The sequence below is a fragment of the Sphaeramia orbicularis genome, chromosome 1, assembly GCF_902148855.1.
Source record: "Sphaeramia orbicularis chromosome 1, fSphaOr1.1, whole genome shotgun sequence".
NCBI classification, from domain to species: domain Eukaryota; kingdom Metazoa; phylum Chordata; class Actinopteri; order Kurtiformes; family Apogonidae; genus Sphaeramia; species Sphaeramia orbicularis.
In genome coordinates this window covers 30,022,998-30,041,898 of record NC_043957.1, presented here as the reverse complement: position 1 = coordinate 30,041,898, position 18,901 = coordinate 30,022,998, and the positions used below count along the sequence as shown (strand labels likewise).

At 37.1% G+C, this 18,901-nt stretch overlaps 1 protein-coding gene across 1 annotated transcript in view; it reads right to left on the bottom strand.

The window, feature by feature from the left end:
• Positions 1-477: 477 nt before the first annotated feature.
• Positions 478-18,901, bottom strand: part of gnav1 (guanine nucleotide binding protein (G protein) alpha v1) — a 40,364-nt gene continuing 21,940 nt past the window's right edge. The window contains exons 6-9 of the mRNA XM_030134975.1: positions 6,303-6,432; positions 6,091-6,162; positions 3,346-3,433; positions 478-1,596 (exon numbers count right to left, since the gene is read on the bottom strand). Coding sequence (XP_029990835.1) covers positions 1,406-1,596; positions 3,346-3,433; positions 6,091-6,162; positions 6,303-6,432 — 481 coding nt within the window. The 3' untranslated portion in view covers positions 478-1,405. The remainder of the gene's footprint in view (positions 1,597-3,345; positions 3,434-6,090; positions 6,163-6,302; positions 6,433-18,901) is intronic.

The window sequence follows — 18,901 nt, the reverse complement described above, 5'->3', positions numbered from 1 at the left end:
CGGATGACTTTCCATCTTTATTATTAATCCCTGACATATGCCCATTCTGCCAAAATGTGTTACATGTCCAGAAAGTTGACTGCAGAGCAGATTTCCTGGAAAGTACTTTTATTTATTTTATCTATTAAAATGAACAAACACTGGTAACTTGTGTGGCCAATTTGTCTTTTGGTTTCCTTAACAGATAACTGAAATGTGTCAAAAAATAACATCAACACATGCTCATATTTATACATTTGTATTGTCGTTTGGTACAATACACTCAAAACAATAAAACCACAGCATGAGAACATGGTCTGTAAGAATTCAAGAGCAGAAAAGAACAAAAAAGAAACACTCTACATTTGGGAAGAGTATGACTGAAAAAAAAAAGAAATACAGACAAGGAAGCACTGGCTATATAAACATTAGATCAGAAGGCACTTGGGGGTGTTTTTCTCTTTTCTTTCACCTTGAACACCCATATCAGACTGTATCAACCATCACTGTATCATGTTTATTACTGAAGAACCAACACTGTGCTGTGATAAGTCAGCTGCTCAGGGGAGCCTTCAGACTCCAGCTAAGTTAATGCCATGCAAAGACATGTAGAAGATGGAGAAATGAGGCTTTATGAGTGCATTGTGTTTTAAATGTTGAAGCAAAAATCATTGGAGATAAATGGAGGGGAATTAACCAGTAAAGCTGGAACCTTCGGGGATATGATTTGGCAGCATCCATACAAACATTCTTCCCATTTTATAATGGGATATTACAGTTTTCCAGGATCATCGTTTACATGTGAGAGTCAGGGGAAGAGTGAAGGCGCTGACTGAAATGAACGGATCGTGGGTGATTTCAGCTCCTGGTGAGTAAACAAACTGAGGTGCTTTTAAGGTGATCAAGGCTTCATTAGAAGGGGGTGACGCACATAATGTGCTTGGGCTCAGCAGAGACAAAGTGATGGATGAGGGGAAAACACATGATGGTATGCATGAGTGAACACCGCTTAGAGGAACTAACGAACAAACAGTAAATCCTCACTTCCTCTGTGTCCTGCCCACATACTTGCACAGGCGGAGGTGGGCAAATAAACAGCATAAATCGAGTGTTGAAATGAGCAAAGTCAATGTTTAAAGTCTAATTGGGTTTTATAGTACAGTACAAAAATGCCCTTTATTGTAAACACAAAGCCAAGTGGTTCTTTTCCTTCGATGTGTTTTGTTATAGTTTTCAAGAGTCAGGGACAAGCAGCTTCGCAGGGGATGAAATGCAACAGTAGTGAAGAGCATTCGAGCTCCCCATTCACACTTCATGAGATAAAACAGTAGATTTAGAGATGCTGGAAATGGTTTTCATCTTCATGTTTGAGTTTTAGTCATCCAAAAAAGTATTTGATTCCATGTGCCCAGACCTCCACTGGCTGTCACAGCAGCGACACAGCCTCCAGGTTCTCTTTAATTATCGTGTCCATCACAACCTGGAAGACCACCTGGATGTTGGAGGTGTCTGTCGCCGTGGTGAAGTGGTGGTAGATGAGTTTGCTGGGCGTGTCGTTGAGTGACACGAAAGTGGCGGCGATGAAGCGAGCGGCCGAGTCGACATCACAGTCTGCACCTGGAAGAAAAATGAAGGAGATGAGACGTCAACACACACACACACACACACACACACACACACACACACACACACACACACACCCACACACACACACACACACACACACACACACACACACACACACAGGAATGAAAAAATGTGTGTAGGTCTGTATTAGTTCATTCATCATATCTGAGGTCAGTGTGAAATGGAGGCTTCTTCTGCTGGCCGACCTCAATCTCCGGAGTTTTAACATTTATATTGACATTTGCATGAGAGCAGAGGGGGCTTCTATTGAGCCCGTTGAAGGGAAAGGGGGGCGGGGGGGGGCAAAAATACCATATAACATAATGAATGCGTCTGCAGTTTGAGTTAGATATTTTTGTATAAAATACTGGATAAAGAAGTCTTGAAGACCTTAAATAAAAAAAAAAAATACCAACACAGTGATGTAAACATACTCCAAGTCCTGCATGAAAAATCCTATATAAATAACAGTATATATTAGCAACAAAATGAAGTTATAAAAGAATGGTTTGGCTCGTTTGACAGATGTGTCAGTCTATCATACAGTCATGGCCAAAAACAAAGGCATCCTTGCTATTCTGTCAGAAAACGCAACACTTCTCCCAGAAAATTGCTGCAGTTGCAAATGTTTTGATATTTTGGCCATGAGTGTAAAAATATAAGTTTTGGTGGAACCACTTCATGTCCAGTTTTATTCTGATGGACAACACAGAAATATGAACCTTCATCACAAGATTAATGAGAGAAAAGGGAAAAAGGAAGACATAAAATGTAATAGTTTCACTTAATTAGGTTATAGCTCACAGATTCTGTAAGAGAGTAATCATTACAACATTTGGAATTTTGCAGTTTTTTTTTTGATTAAATTGTAATAAAACAGTGAATTCAGTTTTGGTTTTTGGGCTACTTCTTTATATAGAATTTTAGCCTTGTCCTGAATTTGTGAAGAATCTTGAGTTAATTGTTTTTTACGGTTGGCGCTGTATGAATAAAACTGAACTGAACAAAAGGTAATTGACAACCAACATGGATGTTTTCATTTGTGTAAATTTGGTTTCCTGAGTGGATGACTGATCTCAGTACAATCCTAATCCTAACCTAATCCTCAAAATGTTCAAGAATCAAGACTAAAACCAAACTGTTCATGGATACTTTTAGTTAAATTGAGTTATGTGACTTCTTCAAAACTGCTAAATCTTCCTTTTATTTAACCAAAACATTTATTTATTATATTGTGCTTCATTGTCTTTGTAAAGAACCTTGAAGCTCTATTGTTTATGTAAAATACATTCTACATTAAAAACTGACTTGGAAAAAAAGAAAAATAAGTTGTACTTTTAACAGCCATTAGTTTGTTAATGTGTGCTACATCAGTGTTTTTCTTTCATTTCAGGGGGTTGTAGGTGCTGTCATGTTATACTCATACATAATATTCTTGATGCAACCAGCAAAGTGTGGTAGAAAACCAGAGAAAGGAAATCCCTGTATAAATTGTAAACAGTTTATGGTACAAATCTACATCCACAATGGTGAAATGCATTCAATCTGTCGGTCTGTTAGCTTTGTTAAGTGCTTATTCACTAACTTTGTTTTTTGATAAAATTTCAAAATAACATTTTTATTACTTCAGCTTTTATTCATTTATCATAATTTTCCAGATTGTTAAAGGTATAAAAATATTTTGTTAATGTTTTGTAAAAGGACTTTGTTGCATTCAATCAGTGGTCTTTATGGTCTCACCTTTAAACTGTGGCAGGTACAAACGCAGGTGCCTTCCAGAGTGTAAGATCTTGTCCTGAAAGAGGTCTATCTTGTTCATGAATAAAATCTGCAATGAAAAAAAGGGAAACAAACAGCTATGAGCACAGAAATGAGTTTGTCAGAAATAAAAGACTTCCTCTCATGTGGAAAAGAAAAATCAATCCAAAAGATCATGAGAGAAAGAAGACAATTTAATCTGGTGACTCAACCTCCACAGCACAATAACTAACAAAACAATGAAAGTAATAAATCAGTTTTTAAATTATTACCACATTTGTTTAGGGATATTTAAGTAAAAGTGCAGAATCAATATTGGTGATACCAGCGTGAGGCAATGATGGCAGATCAATCGTCGTGCTCCAGTGTGTAATCAATCATACACAGTCTCCAGGCACTCAGTCATCTCAGCTTCTACTTTACTATATCTCCCTTTCGGCTTTTTTTGTTGATGCCTCTAAAAACTAAATCTGATGCATTTCACACATACTTTTGTCTTTGTAGTTGACCAATTAAAACTAGGACCAACTTCTCTCTTCTGGTCTGTTTGATCACAACAACAAACACATTAAATGAAGCCCTGATAATAAGGAGGGAGGGATGAGCTGGAGCAGATTTTCAATGAAGAGGATCCAGAGCTTCACCTAGGTGTGTAATTATCACTGATCAGCCACAGTGAAGAGTTAATTGAGGTGGAGGTTAGAAATTCCCTCCCACGTAAAAAGGTATCATTAAACACTTTTGTTTAATGAGCCTGTTAGCCATGTTAACATGCAGGCCCACACACAAATGTGCACATAAACACGTCACACACAGACATTTAATTGCCCATTTGGCTTTAATGAATCCTTAAATAAAATGCTGTTATGGTTGAAAAGTATTTGGTGCAATATTACACATAAAAACAATTTTTAGGGGAATGGTTAATGTACTTTTATATGTGTGATTTTTCAGGCTTGAATCCCCATGAAATGTACAATTCAACACACTGGTGTATTTAAAAAGGCAAGTTTTTAACTTTAAGGTCGAATCAAGAACATCCAAAACATCAGACGCCATCAGAAAGTCCTGCAGAGTTAACAGCCGTCGACGTCTCTATCGACACACAGTGATTTGTGTTTAAAGTGGCCTTTAAATGCGAGTTAAGTGGGATAAGTTGAACAGAGTCGTTACGCGGTTGTTTTAATGTGATCATTTACCGGAAACAGGAATGGAGAAACATAGAGGGGAAAATGTCACCTCTCCAAAGCTGACACTAATTACAACTTGCCGTTTAATTATGACTGACAGAGAACGCAGAGACAAAGGGAAGATCTTTGTGTGTTTGCAGAAACTGCATTTATCAAACACTGTTATTTTTGTTTCATCGTGTCATAGACTTAAAGTGGAGTGCCAAACCATCACACTACAAAAAGACTTCTCTGCCACTCACTTGTTACTTTAATACTTAAAGCCAAAGTATCTAACATTCCTGGTTTGTGAACAGAAACATCTGTGATGTCACCCATTGGTTTTTAATGTGATAGTCACCATGTTGGTTTCATGTGTACAAGTAGGTGTAACTCGAACATACTGAAAACACTGACTATCATCAAATAACAGCCTAATAATTAATACTATAATGTAAAGTCAACTCCTTAATAAACACATACAAAAATGTCAAAATCAGTTGTAGTTAAAGCTGGAAGTAACTGTTGTTGTCATTGATGATTTATCAATCGATCATTTTAGTTTTTATTTAATTATTCCGCACCCCTAAGGGGAGGCAAGGGGTATTGTTTTTGGTTCAGTTTGTTTGTTTGTTTGTTTGTTTGTTTGTTAACACTCTAGCAGCAAAATTATTGGTTGAATTCAAATTGGGTTTATGGATTACCAGTGACCCAGAATAGATCTGATTACATTTTGGGAAAAATAGGTCAAAGTTCAAATTTTTTATGAATTTTTAAAATCTTTTTTACCCTCATTTACTTATATAAGGTGAAAATTCAAATGTCTGTAGCAGCAAAACAATTGGTTGAATTCATAGCAAATTGGGTTTATAGATTGCCAGTGACCCAGAATAGATGTCATTACATTTTGGGGAAAGTAGGTCAAAGTTCAAATTTGTCATGAATTTTTTTAATCTTTTTTTTTCCTTCCATTTACTTATAATGTGCGACATTTCAAATGTCTATAAAAACATCAATTTTGTTTCAATTTACTTCATACTTGGCACATATATAGAGGCAATTGATATGCTGACGTCAGCACATGCATAGACATGATGACATCAGCTGGATCGATGCCAAAATAAGCTACAATACGGGCGAGGGGCGGGGTTTGTTGGGCCTGGCACCACTTGTTTTTATTTTTAATTGTTACGTCTATGCTAGGAATTGCAGAAAAATGTCTCACAGTCTTGTTTGGTAACACAACCCAAATATATTGTGTCATAGAAGAGAAATCTGAAAATATTTATAGTTAATAAGCTAGAATCAAAAATGTATTAACTGTTTATGAAAATAGTTGGCCATTATTTTAACAGTTGCAAATGAATTGATTAATCATAAAATTGCTCCAAATAAACTTGACTATTATTCATAAATGACAATCAGCAATTATACTCTATATAGATAATTTAATTGGACCTAAGATAATGAGAAGATCTTAATATCGCTGTCTCGTAAATGAAATGTGTGATTAGTTTTACTATGTGGATCTTTGCTATTGAAGTGATGGACATCTCACCATGGATGTGCTGCGGAAGAAAATGTTGTTGCAGATGGAGGAGAAGAGCTTCATGCTCTCCTGCAAACGGTTCTGAGGAGAAACGACAAAAACCAATGAAGACAGAGAGCCGAGGAGCACACAGTGTGTCGTGACGTGTCTGGGAGAGACTTAGTGAGCGCTCCCTCCGTCTGCAGAGGAGCTTTGAGGCAGTGACTGGGTGCAGTTTGTACCATTGAAGGGTCTTCCACCAGGGTCATGTCGTAACCACTGAGAGACACCACAAACAACACCGCCCTGACATCCTCGAAACAACCGATCCACTTCCTCCGTTCAGTTCTCTGGCCTCCGACGTCGTACATCCTGCAAAATGAGAGAAAAAACAGAAAAGGATGAGGATCTGAGCTGAAAAGAGGAAAGACAGAGAAAAAAGAGGAAATAACATCCCTGCTGGAGTTTTACAAATACACATTTAGATGAATTTAGATAACATCCATTTCTGAACTGAGAGTCACACTATAAACCATCTACATAGAAGTCAACTATCAGTGGGTTATGATAATCTACTATTGTGCTTATTGTCATATGCATAGTGAGGAAACATGTTCCTTGTACAGTGAAATTCTTGACTTGTTGTCCACTGAATGCCAGTATATAACCCACAGTACAAATACATAAATAAACAAGTGATACCAGGCACAACAAACCCCACCCCTTGCACATATTTTGCCCATTATAAGTAAATGGGAAGGTTTTAAAAATTCCAAAAAAACTTTTAACTTTGACCTACTGTTCCCAAAATGTAATCACATCTATTCTGGGTCACTGGCAATCTAAAACCCCAATTTGGTATGAATTCAACCAATAGTTTTGCTGCTGGAGTGCTAAAACAAACAGCCAAATAAACCAAGCCAAAAACAATACCCCTTGCCTCCCCTACAGGGGGCGGGATAATAAAACCAGATAGATAAAAAAAATAGTGCACAAATATACAGTGTAAATGTAAAGGATCTAATTCTGTCTGTGTCACTCTTCTTGAGGAATTTTCTAAGGTTTTGTTAAAGTTGTGGGAGGGGGTATGTCTGTTGGCCAAAACACAAACCATTTTCACCAGGTTCAGCTTTTTACGTTACACATAGTTGCACGGAAACAGCATTACCTGTAAAATTACACATTTTAAGCAGAGACTTTGTAACAATTGCATTAAATGACATAGAAAAATTAGCAAATAGGAGTGTTGGAAGATTCTTCTACTATTTTACAAACTGACGACGTCATTATTTCTGTAAAATCCCATTTCAGTAAGGACCATTTTCATTAAAATAAAGTACTTTATACATTATATTTGGTGGTGTGGTTCTGTTCCAGGAGTTTGTTGTCCTTACATCTGCAGATGTGGAAAGTGCACACCTTCCTGCTCTTCCATGAACACATGGATGCCAGGGTACGGAAGAGCAGCAACAAGAGCAGAGCAGGCATCAACGACAACAAATGAGATTAAGTCCAATACAAAATGAAAAATAGGACCAATGGCCCTGTAGCTTACCGGCCAAATTAAAAGCTTTGGGAAATGTATCCAGATGGCATTTATTATCACCCAGTTATGTGTATTTATTATATTACAGAAATAGTCCATGTTTTGGTCATATTCCAATCAGATCTGTAAAAAAATCAAATTCCAACTTGGTATCATTGTACAGATTCAATCCACTTCCTATCTCTTATAATGGGAACATTTTTCAAAGTTGCACCAAATCCAGAATCAGATCCGGATCGAAATAATTTGAATACCTTGTGTTGACATCATCATAAAGAAGCTGTATACCAAGTTTGAAATCAACCAGAACTGGAGTTTTGGAGAAGAAGATGATTGAAATGTTTTCCCCATAAGAGCCCATGTTAAATTTTCCGTAAGTTCCCGGATCCAGAAGAAGATCCTGATCAGCATGTGGCCATTATGTTTTGGTCATCTCCCCATCAGGGCTGGACTGTAGAAATTTACACTGGATATCATTTATATTTACTGAGTTATTGCATTGATCCACTTCCCATCTCTTATAATGAGGAAATTTTTCAAAGTGGCACCAAATCCAGAATCAGATCCGGATCCAAATAATTTCACTAACTTTTGTTGACATCATCAAGAAGCTGTATACCAAGTTTGAAGTCAATTGGAATTGTAGTTTTGGAGAGGAAGACGATTGAAATTTTTGTAAAGGACGACGGACGCCGCCGGAGGCCGCATGACGACAGTAGTTTACAGCCTGTGGGCCGGTAAGCTAAAAAGTGGAACTGGGGTGGAGGTGGGTTGTGAAGAAGAACAGCAAAGCCAACAAGCTGGAGCAGCAGAGAAAATTTAGCACCTGCATGAAATTAGCCAGCCAGTAAGATGTGCAGAATAGAATCAGCTGATATGGGAGGGATTTGAGTTCAGCTGCTGTCAATCATGTACTGAACTAATGCTATATGGTATGTGCTAATGCTATGTGTGTATTTTACATGTTTTCCTGAACATTAAATGATAAATGCAAGGAAAAAAAACCTTCAATCATTTCGTAGGTGCAAGACAAACATGTTGCTTTAAAATGGAACAACACCCAATGTCAGTGAACTGAAGAGAAGTCTTGTTATTTATCTGGCACATTTGAAGATTTTCATAAAAGATGGTCTCTGTTTTTGCTCTCCATTAGTCATTTGGAAGTTAAGGACATGACTTGGTGAATGCTGTTTCACTGGGAGGGGAGACTAAAGTGTTTTGGGAGTGTTGTGTTGTGATCTGCTTAGTTAATTTCTTACTTTAAATAATTAAAAACCAATTAAATATATAATGGGGGAAAAGATAAATAGCTAGGCTGCAAGAAAGTTAGATTAAACTCAGATTCATCCACTTCATACCCAGGGTCTGTCTTACCTTCTCTTTCTTTTTTTCATTCATATCAAGATTGCTTATCATCACAAAGATACTTAAAATAATCACACAATATTATATTTTGATCAACTAAAACTAAGTTGTATGACTAGAGAACATAAATGAGGGTCAGACCAGCACCTCACTGATCATGAATCAGCTGGGACCATACATAAAGTGGGCCAGGTATTTTAACAACAGTTACAAATTAAAATGTTGGTGATAAAGAACTTACATCAGACAATATTCATCTGGGTCAAAAGCTTATATATAAAGTATAGCATTCATTCTGTTTCTTGTATCTTTTGGCATATTTGTTTGGGTGAAATATGTTTAGAGGTAGACTGAAGAAAAAGCCAACATATATATCAGCCCTGCCCTTCCCACCAAAAATGGTGACAATGTAAACACATTATAAACATTATGTCTGAAAATGTCTTTCGCTGTATTAGAAACTAGATAACTGCTGAAATGAACATCTATATCAAAGTAGTTCATCAGTGTGGAACTAACAACATCTGACAAAATCTTAGAAATGTGGGAACGATGGAATGAACCATTAGGAAGGAAAAACTCAACTACATGAGTTAAATGATGGCAGAAATGCAAACTTAACTCCAACCTTAACCCTTAAACATGTTTCTGGTCTTGTTTATTTATCATCCTGACATAGAAAGCTGCACTGTGCTTTTTTGAGTGTTTTTATATGAAATGAGATCTCATTGTGACTGACATGTCCTTTAGCAGGATTCAATTTCAGGTAGAACAGAGTACAGGTGTGCTGTGTGTGTGTTCATGACCTTACATACTGATGGTATAGCCTACTGTGGAACCGGAGGGCAACTCTAATCAATGGCAGATCGTATTGGTTTGGGATAAGGTCAGGTATTCCTCAAATATGCAATTTACACATACATACACACACACGCGCACACACACACACACACACACACACACACACACACACACACACACACACACACAAAGGAATGTGTCACGCATGTGCAGCCTGGGTCCCTGCTATTTCAATTTCCAACATCCACAACAGTTTCTCTGAGAATATCACAACACAGCAGCACAAAGAGCGTAAAGGTCACTGTTCTCCAAACGACGAGAGAGAGGACAGAAGCACATACACAGAGACAGGGATCAGTTTATCCCACTTCATCTGTTTTCAAAGCCAGATGTGTCAACTCCCACCTTCCATTTGAGCATCTATCAGCTTAATGCAGCCCTCTATTGAGAGAGGAAATGAACATGTGGAAACACAGACACACAAAGAGGGAAACAAACAGGCCAGCCACTTCAACGTAAAGCTGAGATAAGATTTCCAACGGGAATTTTCCATGGAAATTGAGGCCTGACACAGGACATGTCAGTGGAGCTGGTGCTTCATTACACAAAGCTGCTAGAAACACATGCCCACAGTGTCACCAATAATAACACACACTCTCAAAGGAAAGACAGCAGACACAGATACAGACACATACATTATGACCACAATCCCTGTGCTGTTTCCAAGCTCCTTTAGTCAGTGTTTTCATTTAGTCAAGATATCTGATTTCTGAAAGGATAGAAAAAGTGGGAAAAATGCTTAAATTAGATGAAAAATGCTTTCTTTGTACAGTTTTATGTACCTTAAAGACTTAAGGTTATCACTTGTGCATAAGTGTCTAGTAGTGTACATTTTAATTTTGAGAAGTCTCATAAGAGGTGTTTCTATTAGCTCTCTTTTTCATCTTTCACAGTATGTTTTCAAGATTTTATCATTAACAGGAAATTACTGGCTTCAAGAAGAGAGAAAAAACAGTCTTTGTTGTTTGTGCTGACAGAAGCAGTGTCTTCATTTGATTTTTCAGTCATTACACAGAAGATACTCAAACCCAGCTTAGACCCTAAAGGCTACGGTTCTCTGTAAATCAATAATTTCACACTTAATGGTGATACACACTTGCAAAACAATGACCTCCATCGATGCAAATATTCATTCAAAACAGAAACTGAAACTACAGTGGCCCACTCATCTGCTCCTTCCATACGATTAGTAAATCACAAATTATGAGCAAAGTTTTCCTCATTTCTGCCCACTGTGGCCACTGAGTATTTTACCTGTTGATGGTGATAAGATACTTAGTCTTAATTCTTCAGCTGGTGGTTAATTTATTCAGCAATTCATCTCCTGCTGCCGATCAGGGTCCACAGCCTTTCATCGCTGCATCACTTATGAACAAAACCCAGAGATACCTGAAACTCTCCACTTGGAGCTGCAACTCATCCACCACAACAGGACCATGTAGGCTACAAAAGGCAAAAATACTTAGTCAGGCCTGTGGGATGAATTTGTGAAATGTAAAAATTACACTAAAAATAACAATTAAGGGTGTTAAAATTATTTAAATTCAGCGGCCACATACAGACCAATTCAATCTCTAGTGGGTCGGACCAGTAAAATACCATCATAAAAACGTATAAATGATGACAACTCTTTGTTTTAGTGTAAAAAAAGTAAAATTACATAAAAATGTTGACATTTACAAACTATCTTTTTGCAAAAAAATGTGAATAACCTGAACAAATATGAACAGCCTGAAATGTCTTAAGGGAAGTAAGTGTAATTTTAACAATATTATGCCTGTTACTAAATGTTTTGTGTATTTGCAGATCTGCTTGTAATGCACATGTAAATGATAAGATAAAACATTATGTTATTAAAATTGCACTTATTTTTCCTGAGAAATTTCAGGTTGTTCATGATTATTCATGTTATAGTTTGTACATGTAAACACTTCATATATAATGTAACTTTTTTTCTCTGACCCATAGAGATAGAAAAGTTTGAAGTTGATTTCATATACAGGGTGGGGAAGCAAAATTTACAATGAACATTTAGTTGTTATTTCTCAGCAGGGACTACGTCAATTGTTTTGAAACCAAACATATATTGATGTCATAATCATACCTAACACTATTATCCATACCTTTTCAGAAACTTTTGCCCATATGAGTAATCAGGAAAGCAAACGTCAAAGAGTGTGTGATTTGCTGAATGCACTCATCACACCAAAGGAGATTTCAAAAATAGTTGGAGTGTCCATAAAGACTGTTTATAATGTAAAGAAGAGAATGACTATGAGCAAAACTATTACGAGAAAGTCTGGAAGATACTATTAAAGAAGAATGGGAGAAGTTGTCACCCGAATATTTGAGGAACACTTGCGCAAGTTTCAGGAAGCGTGTGAAGGCAGTTATTGAGAAAGAAGGAGGACACATAGAATAAAAACATTTTCTATTATGTCAATTTTCTTGTGGCAAATAAATTCTCATGACTTTCAATAAACTAATTGGTCATACACTGTCTTTCAATCCCTGCCTCAAAATATTGTAAATTTTGCTTCCCCACCCTGTATATGTTGTTATTTTAATGGTCCAGCCCACTTCACATCACATTGGGCTGAATGTGGCCCCTGAACTAAAATGAGTTTGACACCCCTGTTTTTAGATGTTGTCACTGTCACATGCCCTACCCTTTGTGAAAACTAGGGTAGTAGTTTTTGTGTAATCCTGCTGCTGGATGGATGAATGCATTACCAGGATTGATCACCTCACAGTTCAGTTTAAAGTTTATTGCCAGGGTAAATTCAGTTTAAGAGGACATATACCTGTGCGTACAGTCTACTGTGTTTTGGTCATTTTCCTAACTAACAGGATACAAGGAGCATACAAACCCCCGACCTTTTCAGTGTAAAAACATCATCCTTAGAGACAGCCTCTCAGTACGTCACCTTCTGTTCCCTGCTCTCCTCCGTCCACGCCTTCTTGCCCCATAATATTCACCCTCATCTGCAGAGCACTAATTATAATTATCAGAACAATTTATGTTAACGATGCAGGAGAGAATCCAAATCCTTATTACACAGTGAGTTCAGAGGTCAAGGAGGATGCCTGCATGCAAAACAGGTTATGTCGGGGTGTAAAGTTATGACACGGCAGACGATTACACACGAGCATTCATGTGTATTGAAACAGAAAAGCTCTAGACTGGTTCATAACACAAATGATGAGATAATTAAACCTAGAAAGTCCATATTTTTAAAACGGAGGTGTCAAACTCATTTTAGTTCAGGGGCTACATACAGTTCATTTTGATCTCAAGTGGGCTGGACCAGTAAAATAATAACAAAAATACAAATAAATAATGACAACACCAAATTTGACTCTTTGTTTTAGAGCAAAAAAGTCAAATTGCATTATGAAAATGTTATTATGAAAATGTGAATAGCCTGAATAACTATGATCCACCTGAAAAATAAGCGAATTTTAACAATATTAAACTTCAGCTCATCATTTACACATGTACATTACAACTTACAGATCATAGTGGCTCTACAACGGCACAAAACATTTAGTAACAGGCATCTGGAACTATAGCATGAAAAATATAGTATGCAATTTTATGATCAAAACAACGTGTCAAGACTCAGTGACACCCTTGACTGTTGGCGTCTTCTGTCTAATTTTTGTACCTCACAAAGTCACCTCATGGGCTGGATTTGACCCATTTTTGGCCATATGTTTGACACCTGTTTTAGAAGATTCAGGTGACAAGATTATTATAAATTTATAAAGGACTGGAATTCATATTATTTTCGTATAGACTTAGACCCTTAAGATCTTCAGATATTTTCATGTCAAGATGAGGTGAAAAGGAAAGCCTTTATTATTCTATAACTGAGGATCTGTTTTTCCGACAGACATTCACAGGAGGTGATCAGTCAGATCTAAGCATCCTATAAGACTGTACAGCTCGTCTATTTTACCAGCCCACACACTGAAGACATGCTCACAAAACATGACATGAGAGTGAAAAAGAAAAGTGAAAGAGAAAGGAAGAGAAACACAGATGAATAGTCAGTTTAGTTTTCTTATGGTAGAATCAAATGTGTCTTTAATTTATAGTTTTTGGGAAATGTTTGTTTAACCCATAAAGACCCAGCACAACTTTTATGGCCATTCCCAAATGAATTTTTCTCTATATATCTAACCTTTCTTAAGTGATTTTTCACCATTTATTATAATATTATCCTCTGTATTATGCATTTTTTCCGGTGAAAATCATGTATCCTCCTATATTTAATTTACTGATTATGTAGATGTTCATAAAAGCTCAGATTAAAGTTGAGGGTTATTATATCAGAAACAGAGAAAAATGAAGAAAAAGTTACTTTTTTAGTCAAATATATCATTAACTGATTATAAACCCAGTGTGTCCATCCACTGTTATTGATCCAACTCCATGGGTTTTACTGGTGAATCAATGTTGTAGAAGATGACAGTGTTTCCATGGTAACTACAGAGCCTCTGAACATCCAAATGGGTCACATCTGATGACCATGAAAAGATGAATAACTGTACATTACACCAATTATTTACATGGATTGATAGGATTTGTTAATCAATATGTATTAAACAGTTTAAATCAGTAGATGGTTTTGTTCGATAGTGGATGTTTGGGTCTTTATGGGTTAATTGTCTTGTAGAAACCAAGGGGTTGTCCACATGGAGATGAGTTTATGAGTATCTGCAAAAGGGTTGTGTTTATCATATGGGAATTTCATCCACATGGACCCAGCATTTTGGGAACCAGAATATGCACATTTTCGAAACCTGCTCCCAAAGTGAACAATCTTAAAACATCACCCTTGCATTTCTATGTTTACAACCAATACACGTTTTCTGATACAATGGTGTCGTAGTCCCACCGCTCCCTTAACCAACTTGCGCCACACTAATGTCTCTTTCCTTGCTCATTCATCCATATTCGCTGCCCTCTTCTTCTTTTTATTTTGTTTCCATTGTGCAAGTTCTTTGCACATGGTCTTTGTCATCTTCTCTGTTTTTGGCATATATTTGTGGAGGCGTTACACCACCACTAACAGCACTACTTACATTTCTTGAGATTTGTTTTTGGAAAACTTTTTTGAAATGAAAAAGAAATATATTGTTTTCATCTCTATGTGTACAAGGTCTTAGAGAATGATTATACCAATAATGTGCCTCCAGCATGAGCTGCATATTAGGGCTTAGCTTGTTAGCTTAGCACAAAGATTGAGGCAGCTAAGGATGGCAGGCTCCATTCAAAGTTAACAAAACTCACTCAAATACATAAAGGTAGCATATGAACACATGCTTGATTTGTAGAATCTATTCATAAACAGTAGTCAAACTGACCTTTTGCATTTTAGAGAAAGATATACTGTGGCTGACTCTTCATTCTCAGATCTGTATCTGTTTCTGTGACAGCTGATCTTTACTAATAAATTATTTACTTTTTGTAGGATATTCACTTTTATCTGGTTCATTTAAAGGCACTTTTTTTAAACATTTGTTTTGTTTGAGAATGAATGAATTAATGAGGAAAAGAAATACTGGATAATGTTTAGACCTAAATACATCCACTATGGAGAATGTAAATGTTTAAATAAGACCTATTATTTACCACTGTAAATAATAGGGGTTTCTGTAAATTGGCTTAGAGACTGGTTTTGACCAACTCTATATATAAAGTGTCATGAGATAACTTTTTTGTTGTGATGTGGCGCTATATAAATAAAATTTGATTGATTGAGTGATTTGATTGGTTTTCCCCTGTAAGTCGCTTTGGAAAAAAGCGTCTGCCAAATGCATAAACATAAACATAAACCACTGAAAAGCTGAGAACCTCCATTTTACCTGACTTTATAGAGTATATGGGTAAGATTAGTGAACACTTCCATATAAAATATGCCATCTTAACATATATGCTGGAGTATTTTTTCACTACAATAAACTACTGTACATTTTCCACAGAGTTTTTTCTAGTTTTACCAATTTTAACTATTGACTGTCTCCCTCCTATTTCTAGAGTAAGGTTATGGTTTCTATCATTGGTCTATGTACTTTTCTCTGATTACATTTCATGGCAACTTATGACTTCAGTGCAACAGAAAACAGCGAGAGCAGGAATAGAGGATGAGAACAAGCAACTAAGATCCCAATGCAACAAGTAGCAACCACTCAACACACAGCAATTCCACCCTGCAATAATATCCAAGTAAAAAAGATCATTTTAAAGCAGACATTGTGCACCTGCTGTTAAGAGACACAGTCCAATAAAACCCACATCCAGACTTGTTCATGTCAAGTCCAGCACATGAGTGTTGGGTGCAGATGCTGGCGCAGATGAGAAATCTCAAGTATCAGCCCATCAATCACTGAACTGAAAGAGAAAGTTTCACACTGTGTTATATGAAAGTGAATGCTTAATATTTACAAAATGAGACCATGCTGGAACTGAAATCTCCCTCTGCTGCTTCTAAACCTCTGTTAAGAAAATGTCTTTATATGTATCTTTCAAAAGCAGGAAATGAATACAGGATTTAACCCATAAAGACCCAAACATCCACCACTGACTAAAAGCATCTACTGATCTGAACTGTTGATCTACTAATACTATCAATCCATTTCAATAACTGGTGTAAAATACAGTTATTCATCTTTTCATGGTCATCAAATATGACCCATTTGGATGTTCAGAGGCTCCGTAATTACTGTGGAAACACCATCATCTTCTACAACATTGATTCACCAGTAAAACCCATGGAGTTGGACCAATGACAGTGGATGGAGACACTGGGTTTATGATCAGTTAATGACAGATTTGAATGGAAAAGTCATTTTTTTCTAAATTTTTTTTTAGCCTTTGACTTTACTCTGAGCCTTTATGAACAGCTACATGATCAGTCAATTAAACATAGAAAAATAGATGATTTTCACTGGGGAAAAAAAATGCAAAATTCAGAGGGTAACATTATAACAAATGGTGATAAACCACTTAGGAAAGGTTAAATATAGAGAAAAGTTCATTTGGGAACTGACACAAAAGTCACACTGGGTCCTTATGGGTTAAGTCAATATCCAGTGTCTTTGCTTATAATTAAAAACAGTCATTATTAGTTCATCAACACATTATATGGTTTGCCTGTACTGTCGTAGAAAACTGTTTTCCTCCCTCTTCCTTTTTCTGATGATGAAAACACAAACCACCTACTTCTCCAAATCTCTTTAATATCCTTTCTAGGTTCAAAATAATTACATGAAGTTATGCAAAGCTCCTCATCAACCCCAATGGCTTGATCTCTTTAAGTCCCAAATATTCTCACACACACACACACATTCATGTGATGCCTGTGTTAATTACATAAACTAAATTATTTATCTCCTTTAAGAATTCAGGCAGATAAGCAGAGGCTGTGTGAAAGTCATGGGAGGTGGGTCCCAGTCCTGCAGCCCCACGTGGGACTTAGATCTGACACCTGGAGAAAATGACATTGCCACAATGTCTTAAAGGGGGAAAAAAAGGCACTAACTCAACAATGACGCAAACAGAATGACTGCAAGGAAAGAGCTGCATTTATTTGTACAGATGCAGTTATGATCAAAGTGTTTCTCTGTTGGCAAAACTTCCTGATATGAGATACTTCAGCTCAAGTCAAATGTACATTTATGTGTGAGATCAGCGTTCATAAGCTCATAGACACCACATGCATAGCAATCACTGGCATCCAGAGATTTACATGAAGCGTTTAGATGTGACACAAATGCACAGACTGAGGACACCTGCTGACAAATAATGTTTTCAAACTAACAGAGATTTAATGAAAAACTGACATCTTACCATTTCCTTTCCATATGAGCTATAACATCAGTCTGGAGCGATTGTTATTGTGGGAAGAAGAAGGAGGTGCTCCTCAGGTAGACATTACTAAGAAAGAGCTGCAAAGTAATGTGATTATCAGCCACAAAAATGTATGAGGAGAAAATGTGAGTCTTATTGAATTTATTCCTGTCATCCTAGGATTACCAGTGGTGTATGAATCTAACGCCCCTTTTTTACTCAGCACTTCTATTGCGGGAATATTTCGCCTTCATTCTGGAATGACATCTGTGTAAACACAATGGTGGGATCATTTGGTCCCACTTTTATCGCAGCTCTATAATGCCTTGGGAGGTAGTAACAGAGCCGTGATAAAGGTGGAATCATGACTGCGGAACACTATGTAAAAGAGTCTGTCCTTTTGTCCAAATCTGTCCTCATCTATCAAAACTAAAACTAAATAAACTTTACATACTCTGCCAGCTCGGAACCACACCTTTAAAATTGGATTTTCTTCTTCACTTTGAATAGAAACATGCCCTGGAATGGTGTTAGGACTGAAGGGACACATGTCCACCACCTGTCGGTGGGAGGTGGTGACAAGATTGGGCAACTCCATCTGGAGCAATGGTCGGTTTCATTCAGTTATGTTGCCTGTCACAATATTGCAACTTTGACGCTTAAAGGGTTAATATTATTAGTGTTTGTCCTTCAACATCGACGCTGGTATCAACGCTCAGTGCTGCATCACCACAGCAGCAGAGAAACCGAGTTCATTAGTATCTATCAGCCTGTCAGAACCATCAGCAGTTTCAGGAAATGAGTTCAGCCATTGAAGGATGATAAACTATGTGTATTATGTGACACTGCCTCATTGATCAGAGATAAATATGGTCATTTGACATCAGCCCCCTGAGCTCTGATACCTGCCCTCTGCTGCTCCACTGATAAGACCGAGCCACTGATGCCTCTGAATGTGTGTGTGTGGTCTGCAGATGAACATAAAGCCAAATGATAGGTGACATATTGACGTATTGCCCACCTCATCTCCATCTCGCATCTTGGGCCTATCAGACTGAACTGGAGACAGAGATAAAAGTGTCAAAGCTGAAAAAGTTAAGTTAAGTTGGTTTGACAGGCGGTCTAGAAGACGTCTGTGTGCATGAAGTGTAGATGTGACAGCAGCAGCACGTCATGGGGTTTAACATCCTCATTCTGCAGAACTACATCTG